Here is a 15,808-nt window from a genome sequence, read left to right as displayed (position 1 = left end):
GAAACAGATTCAGTGGCTCAACTGTATAACAAACTAGAGCATTAAACCGTCTTGATCCTCTCCTATACGCTTTTCAGAAGGAAAGTACAACTATAATGAATTTCTCATAGCGATGCCTTTGCGTCACGAGACAGTGCGCTGTAAGCTGGCCCTGCTTACATCCAACTATAGGGACTAAAGGGTCCGCCCCCTCTGTTGCTTGAGCGTAGCTGTTTTAAAGCGCTACAGTGCTCAGCGATTGAAGCGCGATGATCGGCCCCACAGGGCGGCGGTGCTTTTTGCGCCACCTGTTTATCGCTGGGATGCCAAATGCATTCACAATGCGTCACAAAGGCCCTCGATTTCATCGTATACCAAAATGCATCAGCTTGGTGTCCCCAGCGCCCATCGGTGCCGCAAAAGGGGTCGGTCGCCATGCAGACCGTGCATCGCGTTTCAATCACTGTACACTCTAAAAACAGTTGCACCCTTTCGGGTGCACTTTTGCCACACAACAATAATCGTCATCTGTCTTGCTTGCGTTTCCTATCTTGAAAGCTCTGCACTTGCTACTTTCCTGTCGAGAACGCTGTGTCACGCTGATAACGCTCTTGTCGTTCGTGACCTAGAAGTGCCGGGCGCACAGCGTTAAAAAAAGGAAAGCCACGCAAGTCAGATGACGATTATTGTTCTGTGGCAAAAATACGCCCCATAGGGTGCAACTGTTTTTACGGTGTACAATAATTTACACCCTTAAAAGTGAATAAGAGTGTAAATCGGTGTATAACTCTATCCTTACGCCCAAACCGGGTGTAATGGTGTAAGTTATGGACCGATTTACACCGTTATTCACTTTTAAGGGACACATTATTTTACAGTGTAGGCGAACACAGGGTTTGCTTATCGAAGCAGATCATTGTACACGAGCTCAACTGCAGGCCAAAATTGACGATCGAACGTTGATCCTGTGATTCGCTGTCTACGTCACAAGCTGTTTCTAGACGCGTGTGCAACTATAACGAACTTCCCTTGTAGCGAACTGGTGGAGCGTTAATGGCGGCGATCGTTGCTCCCCGCCGCAATGGCTGGCTTGCCCGTTCTCTCTCCCCTCACTGACGCAGTGTCGAAATTGGGCGGCGACGAAGACGCGATGGCGCTGATGCCCGTCCAAGGGCTAGAGACCAAGTCGGGGGTGTTGCCATGACGACCGAAGCTGTACCAGTGTGACTCGGAGTTACAAGCGCGCCGCTGCGTACACGCCGCCGACAGAACAGTTGCGGCTGACAGAGGCAAAACCACGGCTGCTGCGTGATATGCGGGCCCTTACGGAGTCCATAAACTGGAGGCAACTGAGAAGTTTGGTTCCGGTCCACGCTCCTGCGTAACTCCAGTTACCTAATGAACGTTTTTAATTGCCACGCACCGCTTATTAGAGATATATCACGATTCGTATTTTTAAATATTTTCGTGAACTATTGAATTACCGCGAGAGAAGCACGGTGTTTTCGGGAATATACTACTACGGGCCAGTCTGTTTATTTTTCAGTCTTCCACTATTGATTCATTGAAATGCGAGGGCTGTTTTTTTAATTTTTTTTCTTGTTTTCAAGTTTCGTGATCACTTGTTTTGATCGAGAAGTACAAGACTGCAAACATTTTAATGCATGCAAATCTTTACTGTATCTCTTGGGTGTACGATTTCCGCGCCAGTTGGTTTAACTGCTTATGTTGCGAAAGCTCTTGCACAACCGGTCTTGCCTTTAGTGCACGTTGATTGATTTTAATGAAGGACTCTATTTTTTATAATCTCAAAAACTTTATAGGTATTGTGGTGCATACAGAGTGCGAGCGGGAGCGCTGTTGTAAAGTTCCTATTATTGCCTTTAATGACTGCGTATTATTGTCAGAACTGAAAAGAGGTTCCATTATTTCTCAGCATATTTACCATCAAGACGCCATCACTCGTGCCTGCAATGAACGTGCTCACGGAAACGCTTTACTTTGAGCACCTTGCTTTGGCTGTTCAAGAGACACTATATTTTCATGAGTTGTTCCCGTAAGCTGCCGTTTGACGTAAAATACAAGTGGGCTTGTTTTGTATTGCGTGTTCCTTGCTGATCTGTGAGTCGCTTATCTGGCGTAATTGCGCCACACACACACACAAGAAAAGAAAACAAAAAGCATCTGAGGACACCTATAAGCACTTCTGACGAGCTGAGAATGCGAAAGCATTAAAGTCCTATTGAACGCCGCTAAGCGCTCCTTCGAGTTTTACGCGGCGAGTAATGTACCACAGCGGTACGTGCTGTCCGAGCCAGCAAGCAGCAGCAGCCTGCGGTGCCAACGCCGACTGCCACCGACGCGGCGGTGCCCTCGCCCTTCGCGCAACACCTGGCGCGCTACTGCGGCAGCAGGCGTGCCCTTTCGCCGCTGTGCTTTGGTCGAGGCGCCTTCGTGACGTGGCGTCGCAGCCAATGGGAATCCACGTGACTTTTCGCTGCTGCAGACGCCGGCGGCTTTTTTCGCTCAATGGGCCATTTGACGCTTTCGCATCGATAAACGAAGGTGGATAGTCTAGACTGCGAGGAACACAAGTGCCGTGTGCACCGTGCCTATACTGTGTCGACTTCCGGTACTTCTGATCGCTTAAAGGGACGCTATTTTTTATAATTGATTTGCACCTTAGTAGTAAATTACCTTTATACAATTTCAAAAGACGCCAAGAAGAAACATGGCTTACTGGTAAGCCTGAAAAGGCGTAAAAAGGGAAGTGGGGTGGCCACGCTGCCTTGAAGTTATTTTACCGGCTCACAGTGATGTCATGGCAAGTTGCGCGATCATTTACGGTGCCCAATGCACCCCAAATACAAAAAAAAGGAAAAAAAGTAATTCGTGACGTCACACTGACGTACTAGCGCTGGAGTTTCGGCGTGAAATTGAAAGAACTGAACTTTGGCTTTCACCTTACTTTCTGACAACGTATCATCGAGAAATTAACGAAAATAGTGTTTTGAAAGAGTACTTTATCAGTGTAAACTTAAGTATAGTGTGCCTTTGAGATAAGGTTTGTATTTAGTTGTAGCATAAGTCAGCGATAAGTCGTATATCGTGCCTAACCGTGGATAGATGAAACTCGAAATGAGGTATACGAAGTAAAACGGTTCTTACGGGCAGAAACTCCAGAGTTATGCACTTTAGAGCTGCTACGAATCCGCGGCTGCAAAAGAATGTGGGCACCCAAGCTGAGGCGTACCAGCCGAAATCGCGCCCTCGTCTCACGAAGTAATGAAAGTTAAAAAAAAAGCGTTTCAGTTAGACCTAATTCGCGTTCCGTTTTGTCCACTGTTAGTGTGTCACTTCTCCGTTTCATAACGCGCTTCTGAAGACCAAGTGCTTTCATCCATCCAGGCATAACAAAACCCAGCAGCAGTGACCGATAGCCTGATGGCAGAGCTTCTAGATTCACATTGCTTTTCTTTGGTGTTGGCCGCCAACCAGTGTACACGCCAGAAATTCTGGCAGATCCATTCTCACGATGACTAGCTGTCCGCGTTAGTGCGGTTAGAATTCAAGCAATGTGGCAGACACACCGTATATTGTCACCGCCGAAGCGCCGCTACCAAAGTGCTTAGAAGACACCCGTTCTGCGGCCTCTGGCCAGCTGTCGATGAAATGCGCAGTTGAAGGGCTTGAACGAATTGCGTCTAGCTAAAGTACTCAGAACAGCACTAAAGAATATATTTCTAGTTAAAGATTTTCCTAAACTGCGAGTAAGAATATAGGCATTGAAATAAGGCTACATGATCTTCAATGCGGGCGATGTCGTACTATGTGCGTGTTTACATCGCTGAGAATGAACGCAGAAAGGTGTTTTGTTCTTTCTTGGTTTCCGTGTGCATGCGCACTGGACGGTCAGCACGGGCCAGCCGCTCTCGCGTCCAGTTCGTGCCGGTTTGTTGGGTCATGCAGTCGATTCGGCAGGCCCGAAGTTGTGGCGTCAATTTTTGTAGCCGCGGGTGGGAGCATATAAATAGGCTTCTGGCTGTGCGTGTGTGTTTTCCCCTCTCTATGGAGCCTGAATTCGGCGCTGTCTTCGACGCCGAAGGGGCCAAAGGTAAGTAATTTTTTTTACTACACTGTACTTCCAAATAGGCTTGTAGGAAGGGCGGGTATATTTGTGTTAACGGAAGACCCAGAAAGTTAGCTCGCCTTCGCGCATCTGCGGCTGCACACTAACGACGAAGAAAAAAGCTTCTTGCGGATAGATTGCACTCGTATGCGCATGCTTCCTTTGAAACCATGATGCGTTCAAGGCGTCCGTCGTACTCTCTAGTCAGCAACTCCTCTTAAAAGAACGATCGGTACAATTTGTGTGCACCCGGGCTTGTGTGCGTGCGCGTGCGTGCGTGTACTCGTCTTTCGGCTGCATGGTATATTTTAACTGCGCTAACCCACACGAACAAGGACGAGGCAGACAAGACGTGCGCAGACTCGCAACTGAGTGTTTAATGGGTGAAAATGACACATATATAGAGAGAAAAATGAATACATCTGATTGGCGATCCAACCATGGATATGTTGACGTCACACGGTTGCATCTAAAAACCCCATCTCGCAATCAGCTAGTGACACCGAAGGTTCGCTTACACACCCACGTGTAGTTTTTATCTTAAATCCCTCCCTAGTACTACGGTCCCTATGACGGTACAAAATTCTAGTTTTTTTTTTAGAAGTGGGAGGCAAGTTTTCTTGTTTAGTTTTTTACAGTCATTAATTACAATACTTAGTCACGTGGGAATAACCATCTGAAGTGCTATTTTTATGTTCTTTCAGCCGAACATTAATACACCTAGCCGTCTGACCGATGTATACACACTCACAAGAAATATGTAATCTGAAACACACACACACACACGCACACGCACACACACACGCACACACACACACACACACACACAAAAAAACTAATTGGAGCAACCTGTGATAAACTAGTAAGGAAGGTAAAAGTAGTGGTGTGCACACACCCCGCACTAATAACAAGGAAAAAAGAGCGTATGCGGTGATACTGTACCAGCGCAAAGTTGTACACAATTTGAAGAATGTAGCGCAGCGGTATGGGATCAGCGTAGTATTCTCAGCCCCTCGGAAAATGTCGCGTTTATGCGGTAGAGTAATGAATGTCATTGACAGGGCATCTAACCACAGCCCTTTTGTCTGCAAGATTGAGCATAAGCAAGGGTCAACCATTGTCCCCTGCGCCTGCGCAGTAGTGTATGAATTTACTTTTTCTTGTGGGTGTATAAACATCGGTCAGACGGCTAGGTGTATTAATGTTCGGCTGAAAGAACATACAAAAATAGCACTTCATATTGGTTATTCCCACGTGGCTAAGCATTGTAATGCTGTAAAAAACCAAACAAGGAGACTTGCCTCCCGCTTCTTAAATAAACTAGAATTTTGTACCGTCATAAGGACCCTAGTACTAGGGAGGCTTTTAAGATAAAAACTACACGTGGGTGTGTAAGCGAGCCTTCGGTGTCACTAGCTGATTGCGAGATGGGGTATTTAGATGCAACTGTGTGACGTCAACATATCCATGGTTGGATCGCCAATCAGATGTATTCATTTCTCTCTCTCTCTCTCTCTCTCTCTCTATATATATATATATATATATATATATATATATATATATATATATATATATATATATATCATTTTCACCCATTAAACGAGTTGCAACTCTGCGCACGTCTTGTATGCCTCGTCCTTATTCGTGTGGGTTAGCGCAGTTAAAATATACCATGCATGTAAACCAACTAGCCCGACTTGGAGCTCGTTTTTCGGCTCTTAATGCGTTCGCATAAGGCTTCGCTGTTTATAGATTCCAACTCGTTGGATCTGCTGCAATTTTGGTTTCTGGAAACTGATCAGTTGACTTTTTCTTTTGTCCTGGCTGTCCTCTATGCGCATTTGATTATCGCACTCATCCGCATTTCTTTGGCTACATGTGGTAGTGCAGGACAGCACCTCTCGTTAATTCATCGAATTGAAACAGATGAATGCATGAATGCAGTGTGAGCGCGCGCGCGCGTGTGTGTGTGTGCGTGCGTGTGTGTGCGTGCGTGCGCATTTGACTTTTGTGGTATATCCAAACATCGTAAAAATACATATGACAACAGCTAAATCATCCCTCGCCAGGCCATTGTGCGCGAATTGTGCGCGACCTGCATGCTGACAATGATAGTGGGCATTGGGAGGCATCCCGTGAGAGAACCTTCATAGAAGTATGCTTCGCCAATGATTTTCCAAGTTTGGCCACCCATAGCTCTGCAAAATATTGGCTTGCCACCACACCCAAAGCATGGGCATTGCCATGGCGTCCAGTGTAGTGCCAAGCATCGAAACATTGGCCAATGATAATTTGACTCACATGGGCCTTATGAGCAAGCCGTCGTAGATGGCCTTCCGGTAGGATACAGTCGTTTATTTCAACGACTAAGCTCCGTAGCCCAGCAAGGCTAATGCTTCGCGTGCGAATACGCCAGAAGACGTCCATAACAGGTGTTGCACTGCGGATGGCTTGTCCTTATCGCAGGCGCCACAGTTTGGGTCCAGCGACTTTTCAAATTATGCACAAGTAAAAAGTCACAGGTCTGCGCGGCACGCGCATGCACCACAGCGCAAACTGGAGGGGCGGTTCAAGAGTAGCTCCAATTTCGGCACCACGTACAAAGGGTCTTCGCGGCGAAGTCTCTTCGCCTCGTTTTCACGTACGAGAATGATCTGAACTGTCCGCCCGGCGTCGACGGCGAGCTGCAGCTTGTACTGCTCTCTGCACAGCAGTCTGCTGAGCCCGATGATGCCTGGTTGTAGCCGCGCACGTAGCTCTACGATTCGCTTCTTCAGCAGCGCTTCGTACCTTGTGAGGAGACGCCATAACGTGTACCGAAGAGGTACCCAGAATACGTGGCGCACATCTCGCATCCCTTTTGACTAGTGGCACGGCACATTGTTGTTATTGTTGATAAAGATGATGGTGATGATGATTTATTAGCATCTTCAAAACCGGGTGGTGACAAATAGACACCTAGCCTGCTTGAGTTAACCAGGTCCAGCTACATGCAGCATGCAACTGCTATATACAACTGCTACATGTCGGAACACGTGGTGGAATATTACCGAACTGCAAAGCAAATTTTGTACGTATCCAAGCTACGCGGCACGCATGTCACATGGCGTGTCAAATGGCACCATACGATGCGAATGATGATGATTAAAGATATGTATACAGAAATGCTAGATGCAAACATGTACAGCATACTTGATTAAATCAAGCAGGCTAGATAACCATTTGTAGCAGCACCGTTTCTCAGGGGATGCAATTAAATTATCACCATCGTCGTGTCTCCTCGCGCGCTAGGGCGCGTTTATAGGGCATTTTTCCACGGCCTGAAAGCAAGCGCTTGCGTTGCTCAGTTATTTGGTCTCGCGATAGTGTTCAAGTGGAACACCTAGGTAGGTTCGTGGTGTTAACGCACATTGCATTTTACAAAACATTTCCGGCGTGTATATATATTGCCATCTCCTGCGCCAAATACCAAAACGCTTAGTCCAGCTAATAGCACTTCCACTTGCATTAAAAAATTTTTCAGCCTCTTTTAAAACTTCTTTAACACTTTCATGGTCCGTACAAAACACCGCTACATCATCAGCATACGCTAAAACTCGAACTTCAGTTTCACACACACACACACGCACACACACACACACGCAAAAAAAAAAAAAAACGCTTAACCTTGCACTCGACCGCGCATGGCTTGAAACAGCGAAGCTGGGCGATCGTAGCCCAGCATTTTCCGGAAGTGCGCACGTACTTTTCATCTTATTACTCATGATGATGATAATGTCTGTTCGCGCGTCTCGGACTTACGGCCGTCACTGCGCGTTGCATAGCGCAGCTTGGAACACCGACACCGCGTTCCACCGCGTTGAAATGCCGACAACGCGTTCCAGCAGACTCGCTCCGTGAATGCGTCTCTCTCTCGCTCTCATTTTCTTTATCTCTCTCCCGAACATAGCGCGCAAAACCTCTTCTTCACCTCGCAGAGCATTGGCTCGAGCGCGTGCGAACGCGCCAGCTGTGGACGAAGACGATGACGTTGGAACGCAATCGTATGGTTCGCATAAATGCATGTTCTGCAAGCGTGGCTGTATAGCCTAGTGGTTACGACGCTCTCCTTGGGACCGTGGGTACGCGGGTTAGAATCCCGCCTCGGCAAGAAAGTTTATTTCCTTTTAAAAAATTATGGGGTTTTACGTGCCAAAACCACGATCTAATTATGAGGCACGCCGTAGTGGGGGACTCCGGAAATTTCGACCACCTGGGGTTCTTAAACGTGCACCTAAATCTAAGCACACGGGTGTTTTCGCATTTCGCCCCCATCGAAATGTGGCCGCCGTGGCCGGGATTCGATCCCGCGACCTCGTGCTCAGCAGCCCAACACCATAGCCACTGAGCAACCACGGCGGGTTTATTTCCTTTTTTTTCTTCATTGCTGATGATGATAGTTTCTTGATACGAACCACAATTTACGGCTGGCTTAAACAGCTTCGCTGTTAAATGTGTATCCCCGGATGTTTGGTCTTGTAAGCAGTCGCAAACAAAAAGACTCGAGGTAGAGAGCGAAAAGCAGAGGAGATAAAGGGCAGCTTTGTCTCACAGGTGACTGCACAGGTATGCTCTCACTTAACTGCCTATTTATTACCAGCTTCGCACTAAAATCATTGTACATCAGTTTAACGCCTTCTGTAATAACGGTTCCAACGTTGACATGATCTAATATTGAGAACAAAACTTGGTGTACAACTTTGTCAAACGCCTTGTGTAGGTCAATTGCAACATGGCCACACGCCCATGCACTGCGTCGCAGCATTCAAGGACACTTCTAGCTGTATGAACATTGGTACAGATTGTCCTACCTATTATGCCGCAAGAATATCGGGCAAACGAAGTAGTGCGAGTGAAAGCTCAGGCTGGAAAATGGGGAGAGCATAAATTTTCAATGTTTGCTAGAGCGACTGTGTGGCAATTTGTTTTTATTCGCTAAAATCTATTACGTGATGCAAGCGTTATGTCTAACGAGAATGTCCGTTCAAAGGATGCATAGAGTATTCACGACGTTTATTTGGGCGTCAACATGGGAACGTACAAGCCGTAGTAATTTGTTTCATAGAGTGGTGAATGGAGGGCTGTAGTTGTCACATTTGTTCCTCAAGCAAAATTGTAACCAGGTTCTTTTTTTTTTTTGCGAGACCAAAAGGATGCTTTTCTGAGAAAAATGATTCGAATGCGATTACGCGATTCTTTGCCTGATTATGTAGTGTCGTCCATGTATACGGGGTCAATGACTTTAAGTGCGTTTTTGTGCGAAGTGGTCGCGTCTTTTTCAAGTGAATATCTGGCCGTAGTTACTCGTATGAAATTGTACAGAGATCTTGCTGACGCATTCTTGCCTGTGCCTTTGTATCATAGAGTATTTGTTTTGGGTTCAGAACGAGATGTTCTTAAAAGAGTTGAAAGAATGCCCGGTGAGAGCCTCCGTTAAATCTTTTTTTTCCAAATACATACAGACACTCTCCTAGTGAAGCCGTGGCTGCAAAGCGAAGACATATTTGTACCTTGGTCCGTAAACTGCTTGATCTGCAGAAAACCGGAGAGACGATCGAGCATATCTTTCTGGGCTGTGATGACGCAGTGTTTTTGTGGGATGTTCTAAAACGCAGCATTAAAAAGGATCTGCCGATAAGTACATTTGGGATACGTTTTCTGCCGTGAGCTGAATCAGGGGGAGTGCCCTGCGGTCTGTTAATGCTTCGGTGCATGCATAGCGTGTGGAGAACGCGTGTGGATGTGAAGCATGAGCATGTTGTTGTGACCCCTGTTCAACGTACAGTACTTTATTGAAAGTGTGTTATACGTACGCGAATTTTTCCTTGCACAATGCGATCCTCCCAATTGGTTACCTGTTTTCGACAAACTGACCACGCTGAATCCTTTTTATAACAACACACTGGTCAGACACTGAGTAGTGTTTTTATGCTCATGTAACTTTTGTACAATGTACATTCTTTTGCCAAGCCGGTAATAAAGGAAAAAAAAAGCTTGCGTGGCTCAGTGGTAGAATATCTGACTCCTGCGCATCGGGCCCGGGTTTGATCCCGGCGGGAACTGGGTACATTTTTTTTTCGGGCGATAGCGGTTACGGACACCGGACACCGGCGGCGTTACCATCACCAACCGAAACGGCTATTGGAATGAGCCCATAACAGCTTACGCTGTAAAACTTAAATATCGGGCGCAAGTATGACGAGCTTGCTCTGCTCGTCGTGTTTTCGATGTAGTTTAACCGAGTTACAACGGAGATTCACATTGGTATTCTGTCATTGCGTGTAAGGATATATCCTGCAGATATCCTTTGCAGAATAAGCGCGGTGTACTCAAAGTTCAAGATCGACTGTCAGGTGATTCTGCCATGCGTTAATTGTAGGTAAAATAAGAATATAAAGTACTTTCTCTCTGTGTTCCCATTGCTACCTTGCAACTAGAGTCAAGATGTTGGAGATTCTTAATAGGGTGCAATGCCATCAAACTGCTCACATCTAACCGTACTGCTTTAGATATACCTGGTAGCGAAGCTTCCATAGAAGCCCATACGTTCAAAACATGGCGATTCATCGGCGGTCCATGTGGCTTAGCGCCATCTGTGTGAGGAGGGAACACTTCCGGCGGAAGAAAAAATAATGTGACGTCATATCTGTGACTTTAAAAACAGAAGTGACGTCATTTTGTTCTCAAAGGCGCGAAATTTGTTTTCGGAGGCCTGCTACTACAGCTGTATATTCATATGCCCCGCCATACGACTTGATGGGCATTGCGAGCTTTCAGCGCGGAAAGCGATGCAGGAAAAGGTCAGCCGTACGGGTGTCGAAATCGCATCCCTGCACAGAACACACTTTCTTTGGAGGCCGACGAACGCTTTGGGCGTAGAGTGCTCGTCCTTTCGTCGGACGCCAAGCCCGTCGGCCAGCGCTGTGGCACGAAAACAACTAAATTAAAGAATTATCTGGCAGTCGCAACTTACTGCTTTTGACTACACAGGTTAAGAAACAAGGAGACTACCTGCGTCACCTACTTCAGACAAACGTCGACATGCAAAACAACACAACATGTGAGGGGGGCGTATTATAACAGGTTAACTTTACGAGTGCGCCTTTCTGCTCACTTCAAGAGCTGCATTGCATTGCAAGTGATAGCGGCTTCAACGCCCGCCGCTATCGGTGGGCGCTCTTACGGTGGGCGCTGAAAAAAGGGTATTTATTGATAATGATCAAGTAAAATAGAGTTGTTCTTTTCTCGCCATGCGTATATAAAATTGATTAGGAATTGTATTTTCGCTGAATGAATCTAACTGTGTCTCTCTTTATTTATAAAACGCTTTTGTCTTTCCCAATGTTTGTTCCCTCCAAACATAGTCGCGCTTCAATCACTGCTCCCATAACCACCCTTGCTGATGTCGGTGACAATTAGTTCTGAACCGCTTTTCGCCCGAAGCTTTGCGACCTATGTGAATCGACCTAGCATATACTGCATAGGTTGTGGTAGATATCGTGGTGATTATACTGTGCGATTACGTACAGAGTGCGTAATTGATTGAGTAAAATCGAGAGAGGGATCGCGGCTAGTCAGTGGCGCTGCTTCGGCACTGCTGACTCAGCGTGGCGACTCGTGTATGCATGCATTCAAGGCAATACGCACGCTTGACGTACAATCTCAACCCAATGTATCCGTGTTATATCGCTCAAGTGTGAATTATTTTTCTACCACAGGTGCGATCGTTCCCATTTCTTGTGGGCTATTTCCGTCCTCTAATGTCGTGCGCCTGATGGCTTTCCGGTCACGAACCCTATAACGATGTGCATAACGTTCCCGACATGAATTACGTGCCCGTCATATAAAGTTGGGAGCCCGATGTTGGGATAGCGGGTAATTCATTCAGAGCCAGTAAATAATGCATATGTATATAGAGTTCATGCATTGTTCCTCGCACACTTGGGCTGTTGAATGCTTGCTTTCGAAAAAAAAAAGTGGACAGTAAAGTGTTTGCAGTATGGTCCTTACTTTTATAGTGCTGAAAAGAACACTTGTTCGGGTACGCATTGCCGACGCCACCTAGACAGCGCAAGGCCTGTTCACTACGATCCATGACGTCATGCCACCTGGCCCGACTGCCATAGATTCTAATGGGTATGATCCCGAGTAAGCCGTGGTGATTTTGACGTCACCGCTTTCGTCACGCCAGCCTTGGCATTGGAAATTTTGGACCAGGTAACATGATGACCTCATGGATCGGAGTGAACAAGCCTTGTAATATCTAGGCGGTGTTGACAGTGCTCGCGCTTCACGCAAGCGCCACGCGCATGCATAAAAAAAAAAAGATGCTGCTGCCCTTTTTGAGGGCTGGTGAGTGCAGCGCAAGGTATACGTGAGGGAGCTCGGGGTCGATAAATGATAACATCACTCTTTATTCACCGACGTACAGATACAGCGCTTTGGTGTCAGATCTGAGACACACCTGGGAAGAGAGAAGGCGTCATTACCGCGTAAATTTACGAAATATGTGTTCAAATAGCTAGCGACCAGTCTATTATTACCAAGCCATTGGATCAATCAAGCCGTACGGAATATTTTGCCACAGATTGTGGCTTATTATATTTATCGTCTCAATGCGTTCGTATATCATTCACTACTCTTTGGCGCTAACAATCTATCAAGTGGTTCGATAACTAATTTTTTATTTATTATCATTCCCGCGGTGTTCCCAGAGTTTTGACGGCTATTAAAAAATAATCATGCGCGCGTTTCAAAGAAAAGAGCGAGTTTCAGGTACCATAAAGACACAGCATAAGGGGGCAATCAAATAATTACAACAGCAAAATGAAAAAAAAAATGTCAGTGGGTTCGAAATATCAATACATACATGGCATGCAATGCACGACACTCACATTTCACGAAAACTCAACGTAATACACAAACGCTCCACGGTTGCGCCCGCCGCCTGGAAGACTTCGAAGTTCAAATCTATACCTGTCATCTCTGCACTTTGAAAAAGCTAGAGAGAAGTGGCTGCATCTACGATTGTGAGCACGAGCGGACCTGTCGCGATCAGAATATGCTTTTTATAGCTAATTCCGGGTGGCCTGTGTTGCACATGTAACAAGTTTACTGGTTGCTTAACATATTTCCCCCCCGGAAGTTGATCGCGTGGTCAGAATAAAACTCTTTTAGAGACACGGAGGCTTGCGGTAGCAATGTTCCATGTCTGTCCACGTCAAGGGAAACTTGGGTTTCTGACTGCAGTGCGGCGAGTTCACCGGTGAAGACGTGGGGGGGAGGTCGCCTCTAGTGGTCGATGATGTTGGTCACTATCTGGACGTCGTCCTCCTTGTCGCCGTTCTGCTCGGCGCCCATTTTGAGCCCCATGGACAGGCCCAGGGCGAAGGTGTAGACGCGAGAGTCGATCACGTAGCCGTCCTCGCTGTATTCTGCAGGTTGCGAGACGAAGACAAAAAGAAAAGAAAAAAGTGCGTGAGGACTATTGTGACCGGAAACGCGAGTCCATTCAATACCTAAGTATTTACAAGGTTCGCAAACTACCCGGTGCTATAGTAACTGCAATAGATCCAGAGCCTGTCCTGCGCATATGCCCGTCCCCGTCCCGTCACGTGGGGGTTTTCTGAGAAGCTCCTTTCCCGCTACACGGGCCCGTGTCGGGTGCTTGGATAAGTTGATGGCGTCGTGTGCGAGATCGTTCAAGCAGGTCCCCCTGCGTTTTCTACTCTGTTGTCACGTGACGTCGTTCATGTCTCCACACTCGAGCTCTACACGTCCTCCCTCCGCTCCTTAAATAGACGCGCCAGGACAGCGCTTCTGCCGCCAGGGGTCATGCTACGTGACAGTCAGTGACGTGGAAGTTTGGCAGCCACCGGACTGAAGACGGCGAAGCGCCTTAGTACCCGTGTGCTTAGAAGGAAAACTAAACCAAATCAAATCAAACCTGTGTAAAAAAAAATATCCACTCTTTGGAGCTTATCTTGTCCCCAAACGAATAGGTGGTGTCCAAATCCACGCCCCAGTGGTGGCGCCCTCTGGACAAACAGATGCGAATCTTGAAGGCTATGCTTTTGCTGGTTGCATGCGATTGCGAGAGCCGGTAACACGTCATTGACGTTTGGTTTTGGACACCAGCTGTAATCTGCATCCATCTCGGGTGCCATCGGCGTGACGTAACATTCTCGGCAGGAAAGTAGCGAGCGCAGGGTTTTCGAGAAAGGAAATGCAAGCAAGACAGATGACGGTTGCTGTTTGGCGACAAGATACGCCCACTTCCACGTAACATAATTTTAAAGAATTGAAAATGAGAAGAGACGTTAGTGCTACTGGCTACTTAATTTGTAAGAAAGTGTACGTAAGTAAGAAAAAAAATTTGCGTAGCTTGCAATGGAGGCGCAATGCTAAAGAGACAGTGGAGCTGATGGGCACCTAGGTAGTCCTGGCTTTTGGTCTAGGCTAAGCACTACGAAGTCATCCTCAGCACTTTCCGGAATTTATTGAGTATTGATCGATTAGGTATTGATTGGCTATCGCAAGATATTGGCCACACATTTGGGCTAGGCTAAGCACTACCAAGTCATCCCCAACATTTTCTGGAATTTATCAAGTATTGATCGATTAGCGATTGGCTATCGCAAGATATTGGCCACATATTTGGACTATATGCTAAGCACCACACAGCATTCCCAGCATTTCCCGGAATTTATTGATTATTAATTGATTATAGATTAGCTATTGATTGGCTATCGATGACTGGCTAAGCTTAAGTAGTCCCAACAATGCTTAGCTAGACTTAGGCAGGCTCAGCTTCGCTAGTTCACAGGGGTGTCATTGCGCTTGGACCCCTTCAGCACTACCACCAGGTTCGGCCCACATTTTTGTTTACGCGTCACGGACTTACGGCCGGCTTAAACAGCTCAGCTGTTAAAAAAAAAAGAAAACGAAAGGAAAATGCGCGCAACACCAACAATGATCACGAGCTAGCCCCAAGAGACTACGCAGGGGCTCGACTGTGGCAAAAGCGTAACATTATAATGTTTGTAAAAAAACTCACGAATAAAAACAATTTCGAATTAAAATATTTTTCCCAACCCAAAGTATTTCTCTACCCATCTATTTCGAGAGTTACAAAAAGATTGCGAAATTTTTACATTGAAAAACATAGCATAAAATCTTTGTGAGAGTTATCTCCGACGCTTGCAAAGGATTTTTTTAGCGTTTCCAGTTATTACAAACCAAAGTGAAGACAAGGGAGGGCTTACCATTTAACCGCTTAAGAACGTCGTTCATGGGGACCTGGACAACTTCGTAGAACTCTGCAAAACCAAGCAAGGAAAGACGTTAGCACGAAGAATCGTGTTGGTTTTCTCTCGTTATTTTCCACATTTTTAGTGCACCAGTTTCATAGCACTTTTATAACACAAAGCGACGGCAACTAGCAATAGGCGCTATATCGTGTATGTCGCGTTAGACTTATTAACGGTGAGAAATGCGCATCGTAATGATCTCCATAGTTATTTTAACCAAAATAGCGCAGTCGAGGATGGCAGAAAACTAGGTGAGGTGATGAAGTTGGGAAATTTGCAGGCGCAAGTTGGTATCAGCGCAAGACAGGGGAAATTGGAGATCACAGAGAGAGGCCCTGCAGTGGACATAATA

The 15,808-nt window shown here is 46.4% G+C and overlaps 2 protein-coding genes across 4 annotated transcripts in view; one reads left to right on the top strand and one right to left on the bottom strand.

Moving 5' to 3' along the window:
* Positions 1–2,739, top strand: part of LOC119431607 (complement decay-accelerating factor) — a 35,911-nt gene extending 33,172 nt beyond the window's left edge. The window contains exon 6 of the mRNA XM_049657374.1: positions 1,101–2,739. Within this exon, the coding sequence (XP_049513331.1) occupies positions 1,101–1,183 (83 nt within the window). The 3' untranslated portion in view covers positions 1,184–2,739. The remainder of the gene's footprint in view (positions 1–1,100) is intronic.
* LOC119465892 (ADP-sugar pyrophosphatase) overlaps positions 1–15,808 on the bottom strand; it is a 53,323-nt gene that overhangs the window by 4,079 nt on the left and 33,436 nt on the right. For 2 of the 3 annotated variants that reach the window (XM_037726366.2, XM_037726365.2), the window contains exons 8-9: positions 15,412–15,465; positions 12,538–13,581 (exon numbers count right to left, since the gene is read on the bottom strand). In XM_037726366.2, coding sequence (XP_037582294.1) covers positions 13,439–13,581; positions 15,412–15,465 — 197 coding nt within the window. In that variant the 3' untranslated portion in view covers positions 12,538–13,438. Of the gene's footprint in view, positions 1–12,537; positions 13,582–15,411; positions 15,466–15,808 lie in introns of those variants that run through there. The other variant, XR_007464000.1, reaches the window with a different exon arrangement.

This window comes from Dermacentor silvarum, chromosome 10 (assembly GCF_013339745.2).
Source record: "Dermacentor silvarum isolate Dsil-2018 chromosome 10, BIME_Dsil_1.4, whole genome shotgun sequence".
Classification (NCBI taxonomy): domain Eukaryota; kingdom Metazoa; phylum Arthropoda; class Arachnida; order Ixodida; family Ixodidae; genus Dermacentor; species Dermacentor silvarum.
The sequence above is the reverse complement of the archived record's forward strand: the minus strand, read 5'-3'. Positions and strand labels throughout refer to the sequence as shown.